General features: G+C 39.8%; 1 protein-coding gene across 1 annotated transcript in view; it reads left to right on the plus strand.

Moving 5' to 3' along the window:
• Positions 1–9,968: 9,968 nt before the first annotated feature.
• The window catches only part of MCM10 (minichromosome maintenance 10 replication initiation factor), a 30,067-nt gene continuing 17,102 nt past the window's right edge, over positions 9,969–22,933 (plus strand). Inside the window, exons 1-7 of the mRNA XM_052651006.1 lie at positions 9,969–9,989; positions 12,282–12,366; positions 15,277–15,618; positions 16,965–17,069; positions 17,208–17,345; positions 18,946–19,117; positions 21,143–21,308. Coding sequence (XP_052506966.1) covers positions 12,360–12,366; positions 15,277–15,618; positions 16,965–17,069; positions 17,208–17,345; positions 18,946–19,117; positions 21,143–21,308 — 930 coding nt within the window. The 5' untranslated portion in view covers positions 9,969–9,989; positions 12,282–12,359. The remainder of the gene's footprint in view (positions 9,990–12,281; positions 12,367–15,276; positions 15,619–16,964; positions 17,070–17,207; positions 17,346–18,945; positions 19,118–21,142; positions 21,309–22,933) is intronic.

Genomic DNA, 22,933 nt, shown 5'->3' on the forward strand with positions numbered 1-22,933 from the left:
GCAACCACACAATCAACCATACAATCAAGAAACCTGAGAGTGAAACCACCAACCTGGTACTCTGTGTGAAATCATCCTTCAAAAGTGAAGAAGTAGGCAGATGGAGTCTGTTGCCAGTAGACCAGCTTTGCAAGAAATGTTAAAAGTTCATCAGAGAAAAGGAAAATTATAAAGACCAGAAACTCTGATCTGCATAAAGAAAAAACATTGTTTTAGTCAATAAGTTGTGTGTCTTTGTGACCCTATGGACTGCAGCCCACCAGGCTCTTCTGTCCATGGGATTCCCCAGACAACAATACTGGAGTGGATTTCCCTTCCCTTATCCAGGGGATCTTCCCAACCCAGAGACTGAACCCATGTCTCCTGCATTGGCAGGCTGATTCTTTACCACTGACCACCTGGGAGCCCCAAGAGAAAGAATACATGAAGATAAAGTCATTTATTTTTCTTATTCTTAATTAACAGACAATGGTTTCTTCAGAGTAACAATAGCTACATGTATTTGGTGATTATTTAAGGGATAAATGAAATAAATGATAATATTTTAAGGGAAGGAATGAAGAATTGGGGATACTCTGTTACAAGGTATTTTTCCTACCCATGTTGTGATATAGTATTCTTTGAGAGTGAACTTGGATTAGTAGTCAATGTATATTGCAAACTTCAGGGCACCCTCCCCCTTGCAAAAAAAAAAAAGTTTTAAAAAAGAAGTAGAATCGATATGCTAAGAGAAGAGAGGGCTTCCCTTGTGGCTCAGCTGGTAAAGAATTCGCCTGCAATGCAGGACACCTTGGTTCGATCCCTAGGTTGGGAAGATACCCTGGAGAAGGGAAAGTCTACCCACTCTAGTGGCCTGGAGAATACCATGAACTAACTGTCCGTGGAGTTGTATGAAGTCTAAAGAGTGAAGTCAAGTGGGCCTTAGGAAGCATCACTACAGACAAAGCTAGTGGAGGTGATGGAATTCCAGCTGAGCTATTTCAAATCCTAAAAGATGATGCTGTGAAAGTGCTGCACTCAACATGCCAGCAAATTTGGAAAACTCAGCAGTGGCCACAGGACTGGAAAATGTCAGTTTTCATTCCAATCTCAAAGAAAGGCAGTGCCAAAGAATGTTCAAACTGCTACACAACTGCACTCATCTCACATACTAGCAGAGTAATGCTCAAAATTCTGAAGCCAGGCTTCAACAGTACATGAACCATGAACTCCCAGATGTTCAAACTGGATTTAGAAAAGGCAGAGAAACCAGAGACCAAATTGCCAACATCCGTTGGATCATGGAAAAAGCAAGAGAGTTCCAGAAAAACATCTACTTCTGCTTTATTGACTACGCCAAAGCCTTTAACTGTGTGGATCACAACAAACTGTGGAAAATTCTGAAAGAGATGGGAATACCAGACCATCTGACCTGCCTCTTGAGAGGCAATATGTATGCAGGTCAGGAAGCAACAGTTAGAACTGGACATGGAACAACAGACTGGTTCCAAATAGGGAAAGGAGTACATCAAGGCTGTATATTGTCATCCTGCTTATTTAACTTATATGCAGAGTACATCATGTGAAATGCTGGACTGGATGAAGCCCAAGCTGGAATCAAGACTGCTGGGAGAAATATCAGTAACCTCAGATATGCAGATGACACCACCCTGATGGCAGAAAGTGAAGAGGAACTAAAAAGCCTCTTGAAGAAAGTGAAAGAGGAGAGTGAAAATGTTGGCTTAAAGCTCAACATTCAGAAAACGAAGATCATGGCATCTGGTCCCATCACTTCATGGAAAATAGATGGGGAGACAGTGGAAACAGTGTCAGACTTTATTTTGGGGGGCTCCAGAATCACTGCAGATGGTGATTGCAGCCATGAAATTAAAAGACGCTTACTCCTTGGAAGGAAAGTTATGACCAACCTAGATAGCATATTCAAACGCAGAGATATTACTTTGCCAACAAAGGTCCATCTAGTCAAGGCTATGGTTTTTCCAGTGGTCATGTATGGATGTGAGAGTTGGACTGTGAAGAAATCTGAGCACTGAAGAATTGATGCTTTTGAACTGTGGTGTTGGAGAAGACTCCTGCAAGTCCCTTGGACTGCAAGGAGATCCAACCAGTCCATTCTAAAGGAGATCAATCCTGGGTGTTCTTTGGAAAGACTGATGCTAAAGCTGAAACTCCAGTACTTTGGCCACCTCATGCGAAGAGTTGACTCATTGGAAAAGCCTCTGATGCTGGGAGGGATTGGGGGCAGGAGGAGAAGGGGATGACAGAGGATGAGATGGCTGGATGGCATCACCGAGTCGATGCACATGAGTTTGGGTGAACTCTGGGAGTTGGTGATGGACAGGGAGGCCTGGCATGCTGCAGTTCATGGGGTCGCCAAGAGTTGGACACGACTGAGCGACTGAACTGAACCGAACTTATGCAGATGACACCACCCTTATGGCAGAAAGTGAAGAGGAACTAAAGAGCCTCTTGATGAAAGTGAAAGAGGAGAGTGAAAAAGTTGGCTTAAAACTCAGCATTTAGAAAACTAAGATCATGGCATCTGGTCCCACTACTTCATGGGAAATAGATGGGGAAACAATGGAAATTGACAGACTTTTATTTTGGGGGCTCCAAAATGACTGCAGATGGTGACTGAAGCCATGAAATTAAAAGATACTTGCTCCTTGGAATAAAAGTTATGGCCAACCTAGACAGTATATTAAAAAGCAGAGACATTACTTTGCCAACAAAGGTCCGTCTAGTCAAGGCTATGATTTTTCTAGTATTCATGTATGGATGGGAGAGTTGGACTATAAAGAAAGCTGAGCGCCTAAGAATTGATGCTTTTGAACTGTGGTGTTGGAGAAGACTCTTGAGAGTCCCTTGGATAGCAAGGAGATCCAACCAATCCATTCTAAAGGAAATCAGTCCTGAATATTCATTGGAAGGACTGATGCTGAAGCTGAAACTCCAATCCTTTGGCCACCTGATGTGAAGAGCTGACTCATTGGAAAAGACCCTGATGCTGGGAAAAATTGAAGGCAAGCAAAGAAGGGGACAACAGAGGATGAGATGGTTGGATGGCATCGCTGACTCTATGGACTTGCGTTTGAGTAAGCTCCAGGAGTTGGTGAAGGACAGCCTTCTCCAACAGTCCATAGGATCGCAGAGTCAGATGTGACTGAGCAACTGACCTGAACTGAAGAGAAGAGAGAAAATAGAGTAACTTAAATGTTGCATTAAAACCAGAAAAGTCAGAAATAGATTGAAAGATAACAGAAGAAACCAAGAACAAAGGGAATGAATAGAAAACAGTAAAAATGAGATAGATATTAAACCAATTACCAAGAATCAATTTAAACATCATTGGTCTAAATATAGCAGTTAAAAAACAAATTTTTCAAATAAAATCAAAATATTTCAGCTCAAAAAAATAAAACAAACTTTGAGAGTGAATAAAAAACAAGACTCACCTATATGCTGCATACAAGAAACCCACTTTGAATATAAAGACACATACACATTAAATGTAAAAAAATAGAGGAAGATATAGCATGCTAACATATAATCAAAAAAAAAAGATGGCATAGCTATATTAATTTCAGACAAAGACTCAAAGCAAGGAAAATTATCAGGGATAAAGGGCCATTATGAAATGATGAAGGAATCAATTCTCTAAGAAGACATACAATCTGTATTATTTATGTACCTAAAGACAGAGCATCAAAATACATAAGGCAAAAACTGATAAAACTGTAAGGGGAAAAACATGAATCCAGTAGTGTAGTTGGAGACTTCAAAATACTTCTATCAGTGATTAACAGACCTAACAGGCCAAAAAATCATTAACATAGTTGACTTGAACAGCATCAGTCAACTAGATCTAACTTCATATTTTATATATGACAGAATACACATTCTTCTTAGGCTCACATCCAAGCCATAAAACAGCTTAAAAAATTTAAAACAACAGAAATCATATACAGTGTGTTCTCATGCCATAATGGAACTAAACTAGAAATCAGTAACAAAAATACCTGGAAACTCTCAAAACACTTGGAGATTAAATACACTCTGTAAATAATGCATGCCTAATGAAGTCTCAAGAAAAGTTTAAATATGAACTAAATGGAATAAAATATAACTTCAAAATTGGGGGATGAAATGAAAGCACTGGAAAGGTGTAGCACTCAATGCATAAATGGAAAAGATGATCGATCTAACATCAATAATTAGAGCTTTTATGAATGGCAAGTTAAACACAAAATAAGCAGAAGAAAATAATGGGAAAAAAAATTGAGACCAGAAATCAGTGAAATTTAAACCAAGAAATCAATAGAGAAAGTCAATGAAACCAAAGCTGGTTCTTTGAAACAATCAATAAAACTGATAAACCTCTGCTGCTGCTAAGTCGCTTCAGTTGTGTCCGACTCTGTGCAACCCCATAGATGGCAGCCCACCAGGCTCCCCCATCCCTGGGATTCTGCAGGCAAGAACACTGGAGTGGGTTGCCACTTCCTTCTCCAATGAATGAAAGTGAAAAGTGAAAGTGAAGTCACTCAGTCGTGTCCGACTCTTCGCGACACCATGGACGGCAGCCCACCAGGCTCCTCCATCCATGGGATTTGCCAAGCAAGAGTACTGGAGTGGGATGCCATTGCCTTCTCCTAGTCATGTTAATTAAGAGACACATATTACCAATATCAATACACTATGAACAAGTGGAACTTGAATTAAAACACTCTTAACGTCTACATTAATATCCCAAAATGAAATGCTTAGTTATAAATCTAGTAAAATATGTATAAGATCTGATGAAAGACAAAGAACTAAATAAATGAAGAGATGCTCCATGTTCATGTACAGGAGACTCAATATTGTGAAGACTGTCCCAACCTGATCTACAGATTCAAAGTAATTCCAATTAAAATCCCAAATTATTTTGTGGCTATTAATAAAGCAAAAGATCCAGAATAGCCAACACAGTACTGAATGAGAACAGTTGGAGGATGACAGTAACTTCAAGACTTACTATAAAACTACCGTAAAAACCAGTGTGGTACTGGCGAAAGAGTAGATAAATATTTGAATGGAACAGAGTAGAGAGCCCAGAAATAGACCCAGAGAGTCCACTAGTCTTTGACAAAGAAGCAAAAGCAATTCCTTGGAGAAAAGACAGTATTTTCAACAAATGCTGAAATGCACAATATCCAAATGCAAGAAAAAGATTCTAGACACAGACCTTAGACCTTTCACAAAAACTAATTCAAGCCACAGACCAGGAATAAATCTTTACAAAACATATATCCAAAAAAGGACTGGTATGAAAATATCCAAAGAATTCTTAAAATGCAACAATAAGGAAACAGCCCAATTTTTTAAAGAGCAGAAAGAAAATACATACCTCACCAAAGATGTACAGTTGGCAAATACTGAAAGGATGCTAAACATCTTATGTCATTAAAAGTGAAAGTGTTAGTAGCTCGGTTGTGTTCGACTCTTTGCAACCCCAGAGACTGTAGCCCCCCAGGCGTCTCTGTCCATGGGATTTCCCAGGCACGAATACTAGAGTGGGTTGCTGTGCCCTTCCCCAGGGGATCTTCCGGACCCAGGGGTTGAACCCGGGTCTCCTGCATTGCAAGCAGATTCTTTACCACTGAGAAGCCCATATGTCATTAGGGGATTGGAAATTCCAGCAAGATACCATCACATACTTATTAGAATGGCTACTAATTCAAAACAATACCATTCACCTGGGGAGTATGTGCAACAACAGAAATTCATTGCTGGTGGAACTGCCGAATGGCACTTTGGAAGACATTTCAGCAATTTGTTGCAAAACTAAGCACACAATCCTTGCTATTTAGCCAGATGAACTGAAAACTTATATCCACACAAAACTTGCACCTGAATGTTCATAATAGTTTTATTCATAACTGCCAAAACTTGGAAGCAACCAAGATGTCCTTCAAAAGGTAAATGGGTAGTCAAACTATGGATATCGTATCCATATGATAGAATATTATTCAGTGGTATTAATAAAAAGAAATAAGCTAGTATCTAACCACAAAAAGACATGGAGGAACCTTAAATGCATATTGTCAAGTGAAAGAAACTAATCTGAAAAGACTACATACTGTATGCTTTGAGCATGCACTCTGGAAAAAGCAAAACTGTAAGGATAGTAAAAAAAAAAAAAAATCAGTGGTTACCAGGGGTTAGGTGGAAGGAGGAATGAATAGTAAGAGCACAGATGATGTTTAGGGCAATAAAACTATTCTGGATAATACTGATGGTGGATACCTCTGTCAAAACCTATCAAATGTATAACATAAAGAGGGAATCTTAATGTAAACTATCTCATCATTGTTCATTTGCTCAGTCATGTCCGGCTCTTTGCAATCCCATGGACTGTAGCACACCAGCCTTCTCTATCCTCCATTATCTCCCGGAATTTGCTCAAATTCATGTTCATCCAGTTGGTGATGGTATCTAACCATCTTATCCTCTGCTGCCCCCTCCTCCTGCCTTCAGTCTTTCCCAGCATCAGGGTCTTTTCCAGTGAGTCAGCTCTTCACATCAGGTGGCCAAAGTGTTGGAGCTTCAGCATCAGTCCTTCCAATGAATATTCAGGGCAACTATAGACTTTAGTTAATAATAATAATATGCCAATATTGGCTCACCAGTTGTAACAAAATGTCTGATACTAAGGCAGGATGTTAATAAAATTGTGGAGGGGGCTATGTGGGAACTCTATTCTTTCCACTCAATTTTTCTGTAATCTTAAAGTTACTCTAAAGAATAAGTCTATTATTTTCTTAAAAAATGAAAAAACCTTTGAACTATATATGAGTATTTAATATGAATACACATAAAATATATTGTGTACATCATACAATCAAGATTCTGGTAAAAACTGCCTAACAATTTCATCTGACCCATAATGAAAGGACTCTGTTGGAATTGGTTTTAATGAGATATCAGATTCATTATGCTATCATTAGTTCAGTGGAAGAAAGCTGACATAACAGCCAGTTGCAGCATTTAAGTGTAACAGGAATCAAGTATATGAACCAATATTCAAATGTTTCCATGAAAGAAGGAAAGGTACCAAAACTGCTTTGCTATGAAGGGCAAAAAGTAGAAATAATTTGATATCCTCTTTGGTATCTTTTGACTTCCAGAGTTTGTTATCTTAAAAATTATTGAAGGAACATTATGTTCTCATTGTGAAGATACTAGTCATCACTGAATACTATAGGTGTTCTTCTTTTCTAGCTAAGTAATTACAAAGATATGAAGTATAATACAAAAAAAAAATACTGGCTCAGGAACTTTCACTGTTTATGTAGCAATTTTGTCCTTTAAATATATGGATCCAAAATCATGGGTAACATTTATTCCACATACATAATGTATATATTGTAGTTAACTCAGCAAAGACCAAGGAAGAAATGTGTTGAATGTTCTTATGAATTAATTAAAACCAGCAAGGCTAGAGAGTTTATTAGCTTCCCTTGTAAAACATCAGTAAAGATGGAGAATATACCCTGTTGCTTAAAGTAACCTCTAGATAGTGTGAAAAGCAACAGACATTTATTTGGGCAACAGAGACAATATTCTATTAGGAAAACTAGAGGTTGGGTTTTCCTCTTTCTCGGAGGGGTCATTCATCTCTCAGTAGAGTGTTGCCTCTGAGGAAGGATACTTTTATCAGTAAAGAGTTTTGTCCAAATAGCTGGACAAATTCAAGTTTGAGATAAGACTCTAGAGAATTCTGTACCATGAAGCATGAGACATAGAGGCATATGTAAACAGATGCCTACAGGCAGGTGATAGGGGTGCTATGGAAACTGGCCATTACTCCCAGAAGATCTGATTTTGAATAGCATTGTTTTCTGCTGGGGCCTATCATCTGGCATGTTAACCCCCGGAAACATACTCTAAGATACTCTGCTTCTAAAATCTCTAGAGAACTCAATAAACCTATACTTGAAGCCCTGATATGTCCCCTTGGCTTGGGTCACAAACCTAAAGGTAGTGCTGAAATCTCCATGCCATCACCTCAGGCTGAACTCACCATGTCTATGCTGTGCAAAGCAAGTTCTGCCTCTATAATTCTGCTGGTCTCCCAGCTATTGCCAATGTGGCGATCATCCTCTCTTCTTCCTGCCAAGGACAACTTTCCTTTGGTGAGTTACCAAAGCAGGCAAGTTTCCTTCATAACGTGTTTCCCATTCTTCTCTTCCCTTCAGCTCGCATAGTCTGAGACTCTCGCGATCTCCTGTGGAATTTCTTTGCTTCCAGTTTCTGGTATACCCAGTTCCTGAGTACCTATCTTTGTTAGCTTAATCATCCTAAGCATTGCCTGATAAAGAAGTAAGAATAAAAGTTAATACACATTTAATACTTACATGTGTTGGGCACACTCTGCATGTTTTAAAGTTTTTCTCATGAATTCCCTATGAAATAACTATGACTGTCCCTGTTTTGCAGGTGGGTAAGTTGGGGCTCAGAGAGGTTAACTAATTTAGCCAAGGTTGCATAGTTAGTATGTGGCAGTTAAAAATCACACCGTCTTAACTCCAGAGCCTAAGCACTTAGCCACACCTTCCCCTATCTAGCTCTTGTACCTTCCTCCCCCACCTGCTCAAACATGGTCCTTTTAACACTTACAGAATGAAGTTCTTGACTTGGTATTCATCATCTGCCACACAGTTTGATTTATCAACTTAAAAGAAAATGTTTTCACCTCACCTTTCACCTTCTCCAGCAAAATTGGTGCCCCCTAGTCACCTTATGTAATTTGTCTTTTATGCATAGATCACATCTCCCAAATTAGATGTCTTTGCCCACCCTTGCACAACAGAGGCACTAAGTGATTATGACTGATAACCAGTGTGTAAAAATGTACTGGAAATTCTCATTTGATCCTTCCCCCCTCATCAGCACTCTAGAGACGAAAAAAGAGCCCTCCAAAGCTAAGTCATTTGCTAAGGAGGCAATGCTCTCGAAATTTTCTCTCTGTAACATTTCGTGTGTGCCAGGTACAAGCAAGAGGAGAGAGAGGAAGATATAGGACCATGAAGAAGACAGTCCCTTGTCTTCAGATGCTTCAGTCCCTGAAGACAGTCTCTTGTCTTCAGATGCTGACATTTTGATGGGAAGAAGCAGAAAACAGTTACTCCCAACTCTGACGCAATTCCCAGTCTAAGGACCACGCACTCCTCTAGAAACAGTGGTTTCTAGTGTGTTAAAGAATATCACCTAGTCTTTCCTTCTCGTTTTTTACAGGCGATGATATTACTTCCCCAAGATAAGACAGAGGTAAAAGTGGACGACTTTTCTTTTAGTCCCATTATCTCAACTGAACACAAGATTGTAAAATAATCACCTAAAGGAAATAATCAACCACATGTGTATACAGGCAACGCAACCACCGGCAATCGGTGAGGGCAGGGGGAAAGCTTGCAATGGGTTCCGCGGTGAGTTTCTAAGTTTGTCGGCATCAAGAGTTACCCTCCACCTCACAGGAAGAGAAAACGAAGCTCAGAATCGGATGACACAGTAAGTCCCGGAAAATGTCAGGAACTGACCACAAAAAGACACATCTACTTCCCGACGCTAGAACACTTAACCGGAGAAGCCTAGGACTTCACCGACCGGAAGTTCCCTTGCCCCCCAACAAAGAGGGCGCCGGTCACGTGAGCCAATCATTGCTAAACGCGACGTTCACGTTCTCCCCGCCCCCTTGAGGTCGTTTCCGCCCAGAGCTCTGAAGTAGCCAATCAGTACAGGCCTGAGAAGGCGTGCGTCTGACGTCAGAAGCAGGGGCAGAGAGGAGTTGGAATTTTGGCGGGTCCGGCTGTGCAGAGTAAGGAGGTGAGGAGCCGGGTAAGAAGCGGGTCTGCGAGTGTTGAGCGGTGGTTGAGGGACCGCCGAAGGCATCTGTGTGAGAGTTTAACGAGCTCCTAAGGGCGAGAGGCGCGGAGCTCGGGGGCGCGCAGGTGGGTGAGACTGGAACTAGGCGAACGCTGAGGTGCCTTGGGCCGAGCGCTGGGCTGACGCGGGGCTGGGCGGCCGGGAGGGCCTTGTGTGCGGAGCCATGGACGGTTCCGGAGCTAGGAAAGGCGGGTAGTTCCGAAAGGCGCCGAGAGGTGCCAGGCGTTCGGCCGTCCAAGCTGTGTAAGGGTCCATTTTTTTCTCTTTAAAGATAACCGTTTAAAACGTTTTCTAAATACATGCCGTTTGGACTTTCTCTTTTATAAATTTATGCTTAAGTTTATGATTTGCTGATAGGGGTGCAAGGCTCCCATCACATCTACTTTCGTGTTATCCAGTTTAAAGTGGGTGAAAAAATGAAAGTAAAGTCGCTCCGTCGTGTCCGAGTCTTTGCTACCCCATGGACTGTAGCCTACCAGGCTCTTTTCGTCCATGGAATTTTACAGGCAAGAATACTGGAGTGGGTTGCCATTTCCTTCTTAAGGAGATCATCCCGACCCAGGGATTGAACCCTGGTCTTCCGCATTGTAGGCGGGCGCTTTACCGTCTGAGCCAACAGGGAACAGATAACAGGTACACCGTAGTGGAATGTGCGATAAAGTCGTGAAAGCAGTGAGGTGAGAGGGTTCCAGGGGCCTGGTCAGATAGAGTGGTCTGGAAAGGCTTAGAAAAACTGGTAGTTAAGCAGAGACTGAGGAATGAGAAGGAGATAGAGGAGAGCTATCAAAAGAGGCCTGAAAGCACTTGCGTGTTCAAGAAGTTCAAAGCAGGCTAGTCTGGATGAAGCATTATTGCGGGGTTGGGGTTGGATAGAGTGGTTGTAGGTAGGAGAGCGAGTAGGCTTTGTAAATTTTGTTCTAAGAGCAATGGAAAACTAATTAGAATTTTATTAAGGGAATACTGCGATCTGACTTATGTTCTTAAAAGATTGCAGATATTGCTGAGGAAAGAAAAGATTATTGTAGTGTTTACACAGAGGGTAAATTTCAGAGGGACAGAAAGTCTAATAGAGTTTTCCAGGCAAAAGATTGATGGTGACTTGGACTAGGTTTTTGGATGAAATTGGGGAGAAGTAGAAGATTTTCAACTGAAAGAGTTGAAAACGACCGAGTGACTGAGCAGGAGGTCTGTACTGGCAATCAGGGAACAGTGTTGTAATTAATCTTTCCCCAGTAGGGGGCTCTGAGGTATACACTGAGTTCCAGATACTGAACAAGGCTCCCAGGAGATGTGATCCTATGCCTCTGAGATTTCTCCCAAGTTCTCACACTCCTTTCAACCTTCACTCCCTCCGTTCTTTCTTCCCCCAGGACCAGCACCCAGATGCTCTCCTTAAGACATCAGTACTCTCATGATTTTCCCACCTGACACCTTAGGTCAGAGTCTTTCCAGATGGCTCATTGGTAACAGAATCCACCTGCCCGTGCTGGAGACGTGGGTTTGATCCCTGGGTGGGGAAGATCCCCTGGAGAAGGTCATGGCAACCCATTCCAGTATTCTTGCCTGGAGAATCCCATGGATAGAGGCCTGGTGGGCTACAGTCCATGGGGTCCCAAGAAGTCAGCCACGACTGAGCAACTGAGCACAGCACAGAAGATTTTAGCAATATATTGAAGAAAGAACCCTTAGCATTTGTCAGATGGTCCTAGATGATGGGGGTGGGGATAGGGTGGGAGGGGGGTTGGTTATAGAAATGACCAAGACAGTTCGCCCCTTTCCAACCCTTAGGAACCTTACAGTCTTGCAGATTCCCCAGTTGACAGCACAGTGCCAGACACATGATGGATTGTAGGAATGTCTGGTAAATAAATGAAAAGAAAGCACCATAATTAAAACTTGACATCGAACTTATCAAGATCATATAATAGAGCACTTATAAGTTAAACAATAGCCTAGAAAATTGACACTTTTTTCTTGTAGTTTTAAAAATCATTTTAAATGAAAAGAGGAAAGTACACAGGATAATATAAAGTTATCCTACTTAGCTATGCCAGCTATTCCTCTGAGTGTCATAATACCTGTTCACAGTTTGTCTCATCCGTGTAATCTAGTGTCACACAAAACAACTCTGTACCTCAACGAAGTTTGCATAACAGTAGCTTGCAGACAAGACACATCATACAAGGGACTGCATCCATACAAGGAGGGAGAGAACGTTGGTGGTGGGGTGAGAAATGGCCAGAGCCTGGATTAATTTTGAGCTTAAGCTCCTACAATTTGTAGGATGCTGGATTTGTTGGATATGTAATGTGAGAGAACAGTTGAGAGTGATTTTTTCCTACGTTGATTCCACACAGCCAAGGTTCTGCATTGCTGCCGTCTCCTGGGCACCTGATACTCCTTCAGTTTTCTATCGCCACCGTTCACTTGACAGCATGGATGGTGAGTCCTGGCAGTTTTCTCAGTTTCCTTTTGTTTCGTGAAAAATCAATCTTTTGTCCATGGGCTTGTTGTTACTTATCTCTCTCTTTGTCTCTTAGTCACTAAGTCGTGTTCAGCTCTTTTTGCTGCCCCATGGACTGTAGCCTGCCAAGCTCCTCTTTCCATGGGATTTCTGAGGAAAGAATACTGGAGTGGGTTGCCATTTCCTTCTTTAGTTGTTACTTAAATCACTTATAAAATAGTGAAAATAGCTACCTTGCCCTCAAGCAATATCTGAGTAGTTCAATAGAAATCTCAGTTCAGTTAGTGAATGTTATTTGTTTTAACCAGGTACACTTTCTGTTCCTAACATTGTCTTTCATAATAATGATGGTTGGCCAGGCACTGCTCTAAGATCCTATGCATACAGTTGGCCTTCCATATCTGACGGTTGCCCATCTGCAGATTCAACCAACTGCTTGCATATAGAGAATATTTGAGGGGAGAAAAAATTCCAGAAAGTTCCAAAAAGCTAAACTTGAGTCTGCTAAGCTCTGGCAACTATTTACATAGCATTTACATTGCACTGGGTGTTATAAGTAATATATTAGGGATTTGAGTATCTGTGGATTTTGGTATCCATGTTACTTTAAAATATTTATATAAATTATTTCACACTACCTATTACTCCTCTCCTGGTTTCATTCAACATTGCATGTAACATTGATGCAAATCAAAATATGGTTTCATTTTATTTCTTTCAATTGCTGTATTTCTTTTAATTACAGTCCATGGTAAGATTGAATCACATTTTAGTAATCCATTTTCCAGTAAAAGGCATATGGGTTCCAATCTTTTACCACTATAAACTATGCTGCAATTATGTTGTTTTCTTTTGTTTGGCACATGTGTGAGCATTTCTCCCTACCACCTCACCAGCATCTGAGACATCATCCAAGATTTTTTAACTAATCTGATGGATGATTTTAAAAGGTAGCTCACTATTTTAATTGCATTTCCAGGATTACTAGTGAGGTAGAGAACTGTTTATTTATTTATTGGCCAGTTGGATTTCTTCATTCTTGATTTACCTGTTTCTTTTATTTGCTCATTCCTACCTCCCCACAATTTGGGCATGATTCCTTTATAAAATCAGGCATTTAAAGCACAGGCATTAAGGATACATGATACACTCCCTCACTGAAAAGATGGGGGCTGAAATCTAGAGAAGTTAAGGGCCTGTTCAGGATCAAATGATGAAACAGGTCAGCACAGGAGCCTGGGTTAGGATAGAGACCTCTAGATCAGCAAACCAATACGCTTTCTACCACTCTACGCTCCTTGACCTCAGAAGGAAATGAGCCAGTGGTCAACTCAGGGTCTAGAATCTGATGAAAGAACCTAAAGCTTAAAGTCAGAGATTGCATAATGATTAATCTGAGTTGCTTAGTCAGCAATGATTCCAAGACTGCAGGGTGTAGCAAGAGAGAAGAGGCTACTTGGCTACCCAGGTTCCAAGTGAGATAACCAACCACATCCCCAAAACGGAGCCAAGAGGCCCTTCTCTCTCCCATTCCAAGCTGTTACAGAGAGCACGCCCTGGAAGAGGCCTGTGCCCAACACCACTGGGAACCTTGGGTGAGAAAGGCTGCCTAGTGGCTCCACACTCTTGGCCTTGAATCCATCTTTTCATGAGAAAACCAGGGCTGATCTCTCTCTCACTATGTACTAATAAATATTTTGCACATAACCCTGCAAAATGAACAAAATTTAGAAGTAGTATAAGAATTTGTCAGAGCTAGACTAAAACTACTTCAACAGATTTCAGTATCAAAGGTGGACTCTGAAGTGAGGCTGCCTGGGTTCAAATTCCTGCTCTTGACAGTTTCACCTCTGGCAAGTCACCAAACATTTGTCTTCTTGTCTATTTTGCTCTGAGGAAAAAATCAGTTAATACAGTCATCCCTGGTATCCACAGGGCATGTATTCCAGGACCCTGCATGGATACCAAAATCCAGATGCTCAGGTCCACGATATGTTAATAAAATGGCATATTTTTTTGCATACAAGCTACACATATCCTGTACACTTTAAATAATCTCTAGAGAAGTTATAATACCCAGTGCAATGTAAATGCTGTGTAAATAGTTGCCAGATACGTTAATGAATATGTATTTATGTTAAAAGTATGGAGAATGGCCTTGAGTGATACATCAAAATTATGACAGTGATTATACTGGAACCTGGTGGCTATGGTAAGGAGTTGGGATAAGATTTGACATAATAAACTTCTAACGTAAAAGCCAAAAGCAAACATGATAAAAGGTTGTGTGTATGTTAAGTTGCTTCAGCCATGTCTGACTCTGCGACCCTATGGACTATAGTCCACCAGGCTTCTCTGTCCATGGGATTCTCCAGGCAAGAATACTGGCATGGTTGCCCTTTCCTTCTCTAATAAAAAGTTAACTATGGCTAATTCTGGTTGATGGGATATGAGTACATTTAATGTAATGCTTTGTAACTTTCTGTAGTTTTTAAAAATTACTCAAACAATTAAAAAGTAGGGGAATGTATACATCTAGGAACTAAATGTATACTTAGTATGATTTTCAATTATTCCATTGTAGATTGAATTTCATATGCAGGAAGTCATCTGATTAGCTTAAGTAATGTAGATAAAGAGACCTAGTCCAGTGGCTGGCCCACTGAGATAACTAAGCAGATACTGGCCCCTACTTTCTTAGCCTAGTGCCCACCAAGAAGCACTTGGGGAGAAGAAAGGTAGAAACAAGAATGATAGTTACATGTACCAGGCAAAAAGGTGAATCTGCAGTCATTTTAACTGCGTTATGAATGTTGAATGTTTTGACTCTGCTTGTCAATGGCTGTTTTTCACAGATAGGCTTCCTTTTTTTCCTTCTTTTCCCGTAGGGGAGGAAGATGATTTGTCTCTGCTGACTGCATTGCTGGAGGAGAATGAGTCGGCCTTGGATTGTAATTCAGAAGAGAGTAAGCCCTTGACCCAGGAAGATGGTGAACCTGACTCATTTGATGAGCTCTTTGACGCTGACGGTGATGGTGAATCTTACACAGAGGAGACTGATGAGGGAGAAATGGAAAAGGCTGAAAACCAAAAGGAGAATTTGGCCACTCTCTTTGGAGACATGGGAGACTTAACAGATGAGGAAGAAGCTCCTACATCGCAATCAACTAAAGAGAGGGTCATCCCTGCTCCTGCTGCCAGTCAAGGGAAAACTAATCAGGAGTTACAAGGTGCCCTAACCACTTGCTTTCTCTAATTTCTTTATGATAGACCAGATGAAGACTACTCAACTGACAGCTTTCTTCAAAATAGCTGCTGAGTCAGGGGTAGAGATACATGACTTTGCAAAAAAAATTGAAGAAGTTAGTGGAGCAAGCATTTAAAGCTAGCATTTGAGGGCACAGCAGTCCCTGATATCAGGGTCAGCCAGCTATAATTGAGCCTTTGCAAAATGGCTCTAACATTTCTCACAATTATTACAGAAAAATAATACTTTGGGAATTAGCAAAGGGAGCCAGAGACAAGACTACAAAGCCACCACATATTCTGTTTGAGCAGAAGACCTTTTCTGAACAGATCCATCTAGGAGTGGCTTTTTCTTTTCTTTCTTTCTTTCTTTCTTTTTTTTAGTGTTACAGATTTTTTTTCCTGTTTTTATCATCTCACAAAAAAGCAGTATGACAAGGTTTTTAGTTCATTGTTTCAGGAACATTGGAGCATGCAAGTGACTTGTCCCAGGTCACTTATCCTAATCTGTATGATTAGGATTCTAGGTGGATTTTGGCTACAGAATTTCTATTTTAATCCCAACAAGAGATTAAAATACTTACAAACATCAACTAGAAAATGTTTATCTATATTAGTTAGTTTTATGAAGTTGTTGTTTAGTCACTATAGTGTCCAACTCTTTTGAGACCCCGTGGGCTGTAGCCCACCCAGGCTCCTATGTCCATGGGATTTCCCAGGCAGGAATACTGGAGTAGGTTGCCATTTTCTTCTCCAGGGAGGAGTGCCATTTTCTTATTCCTGACATCTCTGATATGTATTTTTTTAATTTACATATATATTTTTAATTGAAATATAGTTCATTTATAGTGTTATTAGTTTCAGGTGTATTGCATAATGATTTGACATTTTTATAGATTATACTCCATTTAAAGTTATTACTGAATATTGGTTTATTCTCTGTGCTGTACATTATATCCCTGTATCTTATCTGTTCTGTGTTTTAAATATGGAAAGCTTCACAAATTTGCATGTCATCCTTGCTTAAGGGCCATAATCATTTCTTGACTCTTAAGAACTTGTCAACCATGGGCATGTATCTAACTGTCAGTAGTACAAATTCATAATCAGCTTTGGTATTAGAGATTTGTTTGCTGGAAATACCATGTTTACTTCTCTAAGGGGAACTATTTAAAGTGCAAAAGGTAATTATGAGTTCTCAGTATGTGATTCTATTGTGGGTCTCAAGTTTTGGAGATGATGGGTAGACATCAAAAATCATTTCAGCACTCTCATTATGTATGGTATTTCATCTGGTCTGGTTTTTAAATCAATATATTTTTTCCCCTAGATGAATTAAGGAAGTTGCAAGAGCAAATGAAGTCCTTACAAGAACAGCTGAAACTAGCAACAATTAAACAGCCTTCAAGTCCAGCCCTTTCATGTAAAACCCCAGGTAATCAAACTAATTCTCGGGATAGTATGCATTTCTGTTATAAAGAAATCATAACGTTACTTCTGCCTCCAACTCCTGATGAAACAGTTTTTTAACCCCTTTCTAAATTTTCTTTACTAATTTCTTTTAACCAAGTAGATAAGTCTCCACGTCCCCCTCTTAAGGAGAAGAAAGTTCAGAAAATTCAGGAGTCATTGTGCTTTTCTGCGGAGCTTGACATCCCTACTCTACCAAAACCCAAGCGAGTGGCTCGGACACCAAAGGTCTCACCTGCAGGTGAGTAACTCATGAGCCCTAGTTTCTCACTGCCTGGGGTCTGTTTACAATATATTTTGGCACTGTTATGTATGGGTGTGTGTCTTGGTCTGTTTTACCTGCCCATTGAGAAAAGTAAATTTCCTGGAAATGGGAACCACGTTCTATATTTTATAATCTTTGTGTACATCACAAAGTGCTTAGAAAATACTTGGGTAGAGAATAAGTATTTAAATGCATAGTGAATTCAACTTTTTTTGGTTCTATAGTCCTGTAGTTGAATTATAGTGAAGTATAAACACTGGGTTGAGTTCTTATGCTAGAAAGCTAGAGGTTTAATCTTCAGGCAGTGAGACTGAGGCACAGTGATCTCTTTAATAAAATGGTCAAGTTATATTTGAAGCCAGAGGGTTCATTCTCATGAAAAGTCATCTTTGCCAGGAGGATAGAGTGGTGCTCAAATCCTATTTCAGCACATACGTATATTCACGCAAAATAAAATGTAAAGGATTTGTAAGCTCTGTGTATTGGTTTTGTTGTACTGTCTTTTTGCCCAAAGCAATTGCTCTTTGGAAGATCTAAGAGCAAATGACCTGGAGATAACTTGGCTTAGAGTAAGCAGCATTTTATTGATCACACATGTTCAAAAAGGCCCTTTTGACTACCACTGGCATATGACACAACAATACAGAATGGCTGTAGCCTCTGTGTGTTCATATTTATTTGACAACAGATGATATATTCCATGCATCCACTTATTAATGGTGTTTATTCCCTTAGGAGCTCTGGTATTACTAAAGTATTTTATTAGACAGTGTCCAAAGTTGGGTTTTGAGATGTTGCGATAAGGGCATGGTTTCTGGCGATTCTAAAAAGTTCTAGGGTTACCCTAGCCCCTGCCTTGGGAGCAGTGATCCAAAGTCACTTTGAAAGTAAATACCAATCTTATTTGAGAGAGAGTTATACTTATTAAGGAGAATACCCAAGCTTTCCAACCCTCAGGAACATTATCAAATGCTTGTAATATATGAAAAGAACCATATCAGAATATCCTGGGTCCCCTAACACTCCCGCGACCACCCCCATCCCCACTCCTGCACATACACACAAGTAAAATTAAATGAATTGAAATGAAACAAGAAAGGGAAGCTAAATTTGAATGTCTTTCAGGTAGAATTTGACCTGTGCACAAATCTCCGCTAATTACCGATTTCAGAATGAGGGCTTTTACGCCTTATGAAATCTACCACAGTGCTCTGTATATGGTGACTATTCAAGAAATGGCATTGCACAGAGAAACAGTGTTTTTGGGTAGAACTGATGCAGCCACTAGCCACTTGTGACTAGTTAGATTACAAATTTAGGCATTAATTTCCTTAGACACACTGGTCAGTTTCAGGTGGTCAGTGTCCACTTGTGGCTGGTGGCCACCACATGGACAGCAGTGGTATAAAACATTTCCATACACAGGAAGTTCTGGACTACACTGCAGAGGTTTGGGGGTAGTACAGAAATGATCCTGTGGGTTACTGTTATTCTCTCAAGATTTGACACGTGTTGATTAAAAAACAATTCTAATAAAAAAATGTTTAATTATCAGTGTGGTTTTTATATTTTCTAGAGCCCCAATGCTCACCTTTGAAGATGACAAGTGTACCCTCCCAACCACTGCGAACAACTCCTGGAAACAAGCCTGGTGGGATGACTAGGGATCAGAGTACAGGGACACCCAGGAGCTCTGGGGAGATGGCTCAGGAAGTCTCCGTGGAAGCCTTCTCCGGGCTGAGGCTCAGGTCAGTAATTGTGACAGCCCTCTCTTTCACTCTGCTCGTAGGCCCCACAAGATGCCTCTTCCTCGTTCCTAGGGACTGAGCCTTCCAGAATTAGTGTGTTTGTACTGCTGAGTCACATGGGACATATAGCTCTTGTACTTTACCATACTAAGCCTTTGGCACTGAGTTTGACTCAGTGTATTTACATATGGATAAGGAAAGCTTTATCTTGTTTGTGTAGAGAGTAAAAGATATGTGTTCTTAAAAATGAAATCAATAAATAATAAGTACTGTATTTAACCAGAAACTAGTAGGAACAGTGGTAGAGACTATTCTTAAATACCTAAAGGAATATACAGTTTAACTAGGATAGTAGTGTTTTCTTATAATTAATGTTAATAGAAATAACTGTGCTCTTTTGTATTGTTATGTGGAGAAATTAAGATATTCAGGCAAAATACAAATGGGGAGTGGGAGAGACGCTCAAGGGAGAAAGGATGTGTATACACTTAGAGCTGATTCACATTGTACAGCAGAAACTAACACAACATTGTAAAAAAACAGTTGTCCTCCAATTTGAAAAAAATAGAAATGCATCCCAGGATCAGTTCAGGGGAAAACCTGGACTTCTAAGTCTTCTACGTCTACTGCTTTGCACCTCTGTTATTACTGCTCTTGAAGCCCTGGGCAGAGACGACATCCCTACTCTGAAACCAGATTGCCTTTAGTACTGAGCAGCCAAGTGCAACCCCTCTAGAACCCCTGAACCTTGTCAACCTGAACTAAAACTGCTAAGCTTTTAAATTATATGTTATTGGGGAGAACAAGTGACTGTTGACATGCAATAGAACTTTATTGTAATAACGCCATACTTTTCAAAATTGGGGGTGGGGGATCAATATTTTAATTACATTTGAGACAGAGTCCGAGGAATGGAATATAGTAAAAACTCACTGAGGGAACTTCAGGCTTCTTTTTCAAGGTAAATGTGGCCCTCCTGAGATAATACTGCCTTTCCCAGTGGAAACACCCTAGAGATAATAAAGATGTTGCTCATGTGAGTCTTGCTATACATTTGAACTGAGTGGAAGTAGACAAAGTTGAAACTAGTCAGCCAAAGCTTCTGTAGGGCCTACAAATTTAGGGGGTTGCAGAGTTGTTTGAGTCTTTCTCATGATTGTTCTACTGAACCTCAGAACCTCAAGATGCTCTGTAGGATCGTAGCTTCATAGTAACCTGTTAACTCAGAAATCAAATAAGGAAAGGATTTCTCTATTTATGTCAGTGTTTCCCTCCTGAATATTCTTTATTGTTGAGTTAGCCCTTGGAGTTTCTAGTCTAGATAACTCGTGAAAGAGTCAAAAAGCTTGTTTTCACCTGACTGGTTTCTCGTCCTATGATCCAACATGGAACAAATTTTAATATTCAACTAGAGGAAAACAATGAGCAAATTTTATGAGTTTTAACCAGTCATTAGAAACAAGAGTATATTAATTGAAGCTCGAGTCAGTTTTTTTAATTATGTGAAAAGATTGGCTTTTAAAAAATCTAATTAGAAATAGTAGAGTTTATGAAATTCTCACAGAATTGATGGAACTGAAATATCTTAATTTACCTAAGCAATTCATGATTTTGTATTAAAATCAAGAGATTATTTTTAAAAGAATATTATATTAGAATTCATAAGAACTTAAGTAATTTGTGGTCTTTACTTTCTACATAAGTCCCAGTTCTATATCCGTGGAAAAGCAAACCTGGTCTTTAAAATTATCTCCTTTTGGGGAGGAGGCCATGCTGTATAGCATGGGGATGTTAGTTCCCCAAAAAGGGTAGAACTTGTGCCTCCTGCAGTGGAAGCACAAAGTCTTAACCACTGAACAACCAGGGAAGTTTTACCTGCTGAAAAAATATGTGCCTTGTACTAAGCCTCCCTGAGAATAGGTGCTTTAGAGATTTCTGTTCATAATATCTCTTCTAACTAATTTGCTGCAGTGCCAGGTTATCTCTTAGAGTAATAATCTACCAATTGCTGGTGTCTTGACCCAGAAAGCCTCGAGTATCCTCCACAGAAATGAACAAGAAAATGCTTGGCCGAAAGCTTATCAGACTGTCTCAGCTCAAGGAAAAGATGGCAAGTGAGAAGCTGGAAGAAATAGACTGGGTGACATTTGGGGTTATATTGAAGAAAATCACTCCACAGAGTTCTAACAGTGTAAGCTATTTTATTAATCAGCTGTTTCATCAGAGATTGGCAATGGAGACGCATGTTCTTGACTTGTTACCCAGAGCCCATCAGTGTTTCATTTTGTAGTCATTGCTGGTGAGTTCTCAAATTGCCACACCATCACCTGGTTGGTACCAGAGGGGGAGATCTGTAAGGAAGGCCCTACTTAAAGAAGGTCTGGTTGGACAAGTTTCTTGCGCTTTTTATTGTCCACATCATTCTTATTCATTTTACCTGTTGTTTGGTGATGCCTGTGAATGCCCTACGACTCTGAATAATCCCCCTTGTGGAAGGGGAGCACGTCCTCAAAGACCATTTGAAGAGCCTTACTAGATGTAAGATGTCAGTCACCGAAGTCCTGATATTGCTGACCTGTGCCAGTACAGGATGGTACATTTCATTTGACAAATATTACAAGAGGTCTGATAAGTTTTAAAATCACAGTTGACTGAGGAATAACAAAAATTATTCTGTGGCCAAGTCAGAAAAGCTGGATTCTAAGCCTCATTCTCCATTTATCAGGAGCCTTGTGGCATTAGGTGGCCCTTACTCTTTCTTTAAGGACCTCCATTTCCTTATCTGTAAAATGAAGGAATTGTCTTTTGATTACCTGAAAGGCTATCTCTAAAATACTGCAGATTATCTTGTTCAAAACTAATTTCATTCTCCAGTTTTGATCTTGGCCAACCTTAAATTTTTTTATGAATCTGACACCAGGTGTTGAGTTTCAGATTCTGAGTCCTGCTCTATATCTGGTCTGTCTCAGTAAATGTGAACAAGTCTGGTTTTCATTTGATTAAGTTCATAATTGCATCACCACCACTGGCTATAATGACATTGAAATAATAGGGGTGAAATTTATCTGAACTTCTCTAAGAATGGCATTGTATAAGTCCTTGGAAGAATAATTACAATACTGGAGTTTAGTCAGTAATTCACTATAACCTGTAGCCATACCCACTCTGGGCTGCCTCAGTGAAATAGCTTGATTCAGTATTGTGTGAATCGCTTCTTTAAAAAATCTATAAACATGGAAGTTGTTCATATTATGTGTGGCTAGCATTTTGAGTTTCTTGATATGTCATAGTATTTCCAAAATTTTAGAGTTAAATACAACCAGTTTTCTTTAAATGATGCTGTTTTTCTTCTAAACTAAGGAAAGATGTAGAAGCATTGAACTGAAACTTCCTTATTAATATTAAAATAACAATGATAAATAATATTTTTAAATATATATCAGTAAATTTTTTATTGGAATATAGTTGATTTATGATGTTGTGTTTTAGGTATACAACAAAGTGATGGTTATACATATGTAGATTTGTTTCATGTTCTTTTCCATTATGGTTTATTACAGGATATTGAATATAGTTCCCTGTGCTTTACAGTACTAGTCTTTATTGTCTAAATATTTTATATACTAGTTTGTGTCTGCTAATAACAAGTTTGAAGAAACAAAGTTAACAAGTTAACAAGAAAGCCATTTCTTTCTGAGGCTTTCCTTTCTTTACCTTCATTTCTAAAATGAAAAGAGGCATACCAAAGCCTTGAGAAAGGATTAATTTATAATTAACAGACATTCTGATGATAACCTATTCAGACTAGGTCATGCT

This window comes from Budorcas taxicolor, chromosome 13 (assembly GCF_023091745.1).
Source record: "Budorcas taxicolor isolate Tak-1 chromosome 13, Takin1.1, whole genome shotgun sequence".
Taxonomy (NCBI): Eukaryota; Metazoa; Chordata; class Mammalia; order Artiodactyla; family Bovidae; genus Budorcas; species Budorcas taxicolor.